The 6,590-nt window shown below is 37.1% G+C and overlaps 1 protein-coding gene across 1 annotated transcript; it reads right to left on the bottom strand.

Annotated features, from left to right (window-relative positions):
• Nucleotides 1–5,173: 5,173 nt before the first annotated feature.
• On the bottom strand, nucleotides 5,174–6,157 carry LOC103605110 (olfactory receptor 52D1-like). Its single transcript, XM_008589693.1, has one exon. It carries the CDS (start codon nucleotides 6,155–6,157, stop codon nucleotides 5,174–5,176), a length of 984 nt encoding a protein of 327 aa, XP_008587915.1.
• Nucleotides 6,158–6,590: the final 433 nt, after the last annotated feature.

The raw sequence follows: 6,590 nt of genomic DNA, 5'->3' as shown, positions 1-6,590 counted from the left end.
AATTGGTATTTAGTCTTTGAAAATTTTGTAGATATCACCAGTGCAGTATCTGGCCTTGGAGTTTTCTATGTTGGGTTGCTAACTACAGATTGAGTATCTTTATTAGGTCAATGAGTATTCCACTTATCCATTTCTTCTTTTTTTTGCTATGAATGTCCTGAGAGAATGCCTCCTGAGCTTCACATTCCTATTTTTACCTTGTGTTTAGGGTGTGAGCTTGTTAGTCTGAGGGTCTTTCTCAATGTCTACTATTATATTTAGGTCTTCCCTTTGTTTCTGTGGCACAGATAAAGCCACTCCCCATGCTCTTGGAGCCCCCTCACCAATAGAATGCTGTTACGCCACCTCTGCCTGTCTGGTGGTGGGAGCTAGAGTATGGAATCTGTTGTGCTGGTTCAGCCTCAGTCTTAGGCAGGTGCCATGTTCCGGGTCTTAAAGGTGGAGACTTCTCAGTGATTCTTTCCTTTTCTAGCTGTAGGAGACTTCTGATGATTCTGCCTCACACCAAGTTTGCAGGGTTTGTTTCTGTTCCTTTCCCTCAGCAGCCATGTATCTTCAAGTGTACTTTTACCCCAGTGGCTGAAGTCTTTTGCTCCTCAAGGAGAGAGGGAACAGGAACTGGGTGAAGTCTAGATCTCATCTTACAGTGGCTGGTATTCTCCTGTACCAGGCCTGTTCCATGATGAAGGTTTTCTCTGGCCTTTAGTCCTTACCCCCGTAGTTCTCATGATTACCTGGTAGAGGTCTAGAGAGAAAAAAATGAGTGGGTATGAATTTTCCTTTGTGTAATTCACAGATGACCCTCAATCATTCTGTATTCTCACATAGGTCTAAACTCTGCTTTGAGGAATTTGCTTAAAAATTTTAGTAAAAAAATATTTTTCACTGGCTTGTATGGAATCTGGCATCTGCCCCTGATAAGCAAGGGATCGTGTCCTATCTTTTCTTTGAGTTGCCTGTCTTTCCTTAAATTTTGGGTTAGTTGGTTGCTCTGTAATTTCAACTACCTAACAAGTTCAAGGGAAATGTGAATTTATTGATTATCCAACATTATATTTTTTGTATAAGGTTTTGAGTGATGGTTTTCTAATTTCTTACTCTAAGTGAAAATCAGAAGTCCTGATAAGAATTTTAAAGAATGCTGTAATAGTTGAGTAGAAAGATATCTGGGATCCATTGTTAACTTTGTGCAAACGTTTTTCTCCAAGCATGGACTGTGGACCATTGATCATAAATATTCAAAAAAATGATCAAAAAGCAAATGTTATAGGATCCATCACACAAATTTTGAATCCAATATTCTTAGAGTGGACCCCAGCAATCTGTATTTTTAAAAGTCTTCAAGCATTCTAAATTTTGAAAACTATCATTCCAGAAAGTTGAGACTTGATTAGTAATCAGATTAGTTGACCATCAGATGGAGATAATGGAACAATCTTTAGGAAGTGGGGTGGTTACATGAATAATCAGCTAACCCAAAACTGGACGCCAACACCCCAACACACAGATACAGAGATGCACACACACACACACACAACCCCTTGAATTGGCCTAACCTACAAGAAGCTTTTATTGCCTACATGATGTTCTTGATGTCTTGTATTCTGAAATACAAGATGTTCTCTGACTTCAAACTCCAGTTTTGACTAATTATCTATTTTTTACCTCTATCATAGTACTTATCACTTGATATATCATAACATAAACTAACTGAATTTAGTGTAGTGGTTAAAAATTTAAACATCGTGCCAGATATCCTAGGTTCAAATCCTAGTTCCACCTTAACAATCTCTGTGACCATGACAGCTCAACTAATTTCTTTGTGTCTCAGTTTCCTGATTTGTAAAATGAGGATATAAAGTCTATAAATATTGTAAAGTTTGCGTGAGGAGTTACTGGTGAAGGTATGCAGAGAATTCAAGAGGGATTAATAGAATGTAAGCATCTTATTAATCTAAAATGATGTTATGAATCTAAAATGATTTTATAAATCTGAAAATAAATGCTTATATGCTTAATTCAACTTTATCAAACTACTGGAGCAAAACATTTCTTCCTTCTCTTGATGTTCAAGTTTGTAAAGCACATCCTTTCTCCACACCCTTATTCAGTATATGCTAGAGAGAAGGGGTAAGAGATTTGAAAATTTGGTAAGAATAAACTGAATAAGTCCTCCCCACCAATGCCTGGTAGTACAGCTTTCGAAAAACGTTATGTGTTTCCTCCATGATGTAAGTCTTCCTGTTCTGATGAAGAATATATGCCTAACTCTGAGGTTTAGAGTACTCACTGGCTCTTGAGCCATACTAAGACCTCCACAATAGTCCTTACTAAGAAAGATAATATTGAGAACCCACATCTTCCACTCTTGTGCTTTCTTTCAAACTTTTCAGGAATCACGTGGGAAAGAAAAGGCCAATTTTTTTTGTGTGTGTACTACTGAGACCCTGAAACTAATTAGAAGCTTGCCTTAGGCATCTCTGTTTCCCCAGTGAATTCAGTCAATAATTAAACATTGGCTAAGTGAATGTAAGCTGAGAGTAGTTATGGGAGATGGGATGAGCAGTAGTAGCAATTTTGACATCCGAGTCTGTGAGAAGCTGTGTTCCTGAGAGTCCCATTCAATGAGATTGTCTGTATGTGAAATAATTGTGAGATTAAGGAAACATGACTTTAAAGGGCTAGACAGACTTCATATCCTAACTTCTCTACTCACTAGTCCATAGAAGATGAGTGTGTTGTGTTGTTTATCATCTGGGATTCATGGTAACTCTAAAAATATATTGAGAGTTAAGTGATTATGCATACAAAATACAGAAAAGAGCTTGGAACCGAGTAAATGTTTAATAAATGTTGATTATCTTCATATTTTTAGATTGATGAAAAGTTAAGCACTTGATGAAAATATTTCATCAGTGGAAAAGTAATTTCTCTGTGCCTGAATTTGCACAACGTTAGTTCTATTTCAGCTGTGTAATAAAAATACCTTTAAGAACATTGATGACAGAATACTACTCCCTCTATACTTTTGTCTTCTGTGGAGTTTCATTTGAACAGGCTTACATAGTATGTAGTGTTTTGGGGGTCTGACTTTTATCACTTAGCATTATGCCTATGAGATTCACCCATTGAAACTACAGAACACCAAAGCAAAGTAACACTATTTCATAACAGTCAGAGAGAAAAGATAATTACCTACAAAGTCCTGACAATTTGGGCAGCAATAGACTTCTTCAAAGCAATAATAGATTCCAGAAGACTGTAGGATAATGACTTCAAAAGGCTACGAGAATGTAATAACTGCAAAATGGAATTGTGTAACTAGAAACGTATCATTCAAGGATGAGGGTGAAATAAAGAAAAATTTAGATGAACAGATCACAGAGAAGTTAGCAGCCAGAGACTTTCACTAAACAAAGTGTTGAGTGGGTGCTTGAGAAAGAAGAAAGTTTAGTCAAGAAGGAAAGACTGTGACAAAGAAAAGGAAATTTGTAGATCTAATGATGTTGTAAATGGTCAACCAAAGATTTGTGATTATATATCACGTTGATATTAAATTTCTCTTTTTTCTTTGGTTCCAATGATTCTCCATGGGATTGCTCTGTTTTGTCTGTTTGTTTTTGAGGAAAAAATATTTTGATAAGAGTTCTACTTGCCAATACATCTACCTCAACATAATAATTGTCACAACCTTAAATTCCTTAGCTAAAGAGGCTGTCAGAGTTGAAATGAACAACATTCTAATCATTATAAAGATAGGAAGCAATCTATGAAAATAATCTTTTACTTTTGACAATCTTTGATATATTGGTACTTAGAATACTGAATACATTTTATAAAAGTTTAGATCTCAATAAAATTCTGTGAGAATATAAAATATACAGAGTCATATATTTCAAATGCCCTACTGCTACCGGACATAAGCCCAGACTGAATATTCAACATTAAAGGGGGGAAAAAAAAAAACACACACATGATCTCAATGTTTTTGAAGTTTAAGGCTTTAGAGGGATGCTGGACTTCCAGCAATCCCACTGGTAGGTATTTATCCACAGGAAAGGAAATTAGCACACTGAAGAGATATCTGTACCCCCATGTTTACTGCAATGCCACTCACAATAGCCAAGGTAAGTGATCAACCTAGGTGTCCATTGACAGATGAGTGGATAAAGAAAATGTGGTACATATACACAATGGAATACTACCCAGCGATGAAAAATAACGAAATTCTGTCATTTGTTACAATGTGGATAAGCCTACAAGACTTGTTAAGTGAAATAAGTGAGGCAATGAAAGAAAAATGCTGCATGTTTCCATTCATATATGGGAGCCAAAAAATGTTGAGCTCGTAAGAGTAAAATTGTGGTTAACAGAGGCTGGGAAGGATAGGAGGAGAGGGACATGAGGAGAGGTTAGATAATGGATATAAAATTTCAGCTAGATAGGAAAAAACAAGTTCTAGTCAAATGTAGTGCTATGCATCTATAATTAATAATAATTTATTCTGTTTTCAAACAGCTAGAAGAAAGGAATTCAAATACTCTCATGACAAAGAAATGATAAATTTTTATGGTGATGAATATGCAAATTGTCCTTATTTGATCATTACACACTGTATACATGTCTTGAAATATACAACTCTGTACTCCATAAATAGGTACAACCAATACATACCATTTTAAATAAATTTAAAAAGAAACAATTAAGACATTTTTCTTGACATAGGAAAGATAAAATAGGGCAAATATAATTGGCCTCTACTTTAAATATCAAGAAGAATGAACAAGTAAGATTCCCTCAAGAAAGAGGGAGGGGGCAGTAATATAGGAATAAATAGAAAAAATAATCACAACATCCTAGAAAGAATGAAAATGGCCCAGAGAAGACAGTTAAAAGTGAGATTTTCTCATACCCTCCTGATCTTCTGTAACCTAATTTCCATATATGTTCAGACTCATATTTTCTATATCTATTTGAAGAATATTTTTTAAGTGCGTAGATAATCTACAGTTGTATCTGTTTAAACATGCAATTATATTTGGATACGTTACTTTCCACGTGAAAACCTTAACAATCTGATAATCATGAAAAAAGGAACTTAATGAAGAAACCACACAGTCTAAGATAGAGTATATAATGTTTTATTCAGATATTACCCAGCAACAAAGATAATTCACTTTAGTGGCTTTGAGAAACTGAACAATTTAAGGACTCTGTCCCGTATCCTCTTGGTCCTTATCCCATATATAATGGGGTTCACCATTGGTGGGACAAGAAGGTAGATGTTGGCCACAAATATGTGGACATGCAGAGCCACACGGTGCCCAAACCTGTGGGTGAAAAAAGAGAAAAAGGCTGGAGTATAGGACACTAAGATAACACAGACATGGGAGCCACAGGTGCCCAAGGTCTTGAGTCGGGCATCCTTGGATGGGAGGTGAAAGACGGTGCGGAGTATGAGGACATAAGAGCAAACGATCAATATGAAGTCCACCCCACCAGTGAGAAAGGCAACAGTGAGGCTGTAGGCTCTGCGAATTCTTGTTTCAGCACAGGCAATCTTGATGAGGGCCATGAACTCACAGTAGGTGTGAGAGATGACATTGGTTCTGCAGTAGGGAAGCCAACGTAGCAGAAAGGGGTGAGGACTGAGAAGTGCTGTGCCCCTGAGCACAATAGCTAGGCCTGTGCCCCCAATTACAGTGTGTGTCAGAATGGCTGAGTGTCTTAACGGATTACAAATGGCTACATAACGGTCAAATGCCATGGCCAGGAAGAAGCCAGACTCCATGGTAGAGCAAGAGTGAATCAGGAACACCTGAGTGAGGCAGGCTTCAAAGCGAATCTCCCTGTCGTGGAACCAGAAGAGGCTGAGAAGTTTGGGCACAGCTGTGGTACACACAACAAGGTCAGCCACAGCCAGCATGCAGAGGAAGAGGTACATTGGCTCACGGAGGCTGGGGTCTGTCTTGACAATAAACAGAAGAGAGCAATTTCCCAGTAGAGCCAGAAGGTAGACCACGGAGAAGGGGATGGAGATCCAGATGTGGGCAGCTTCCAACCCAGGAATGCCGATGAGAATGAAGGTCAGTGGATGGGCATCAGTCTTATTATATGCTGACATAACCAGGGTCAGATGTTTTAGCTTTCTCTTCATGGATTTTTAATATAAAATGAACAAAATAATAATTTATAAATTTTGAAACCTCTGATAAGTTAAGAAATAAAAAATGTAGGGAATTGGTGGCCATGGACTAGTGATGACTGTAAATATTTAGCTAGAACTTATTTCATCATTTGGGAGAGAGTCAGGTATTATTACAAAGTTCATCTGTCTCAAGAAGGGCACCACCTAAATATATATGTAGAGGTTATCTCAGTGAGAGCTGCAGGAACTATTTTTTTCTTCTTATTGAGATGCACTGAACTCTGTGAATCTTCTTATCCATGAACAGAGCACCTTTAATAACTTCTACAAATATATTGCCATTTATATTTTTTCACTGTATATTTATTGTAATTTGCAATATAACTGATGTACAGTTGCTAAATGAGGGGAAATATTTAAGTACCAAAATCCAGAGTGAAAT

Source organism: Galeopterus variegatus, unplaced genomic scaffold (assembly GCF_000696425.1).
Source record: "Galeopterus variegatus unplaced genomic scaffold, G_variegatus-3.0.2 Scaffold5594, whole genome shotgun sequence".
Taxonomy (NCBI): domain Eukaryota; kingdom Metazoa; phylum Chordata; class Mammalia; order Dermoptera; family Cynocephalidae; genus Galeopterus; species Galeopterus variegatus.
Note: the sequence above shows the minus strand (reverse complement) of the source record. Positions and strands in the feature narration are given on the sequence as shown.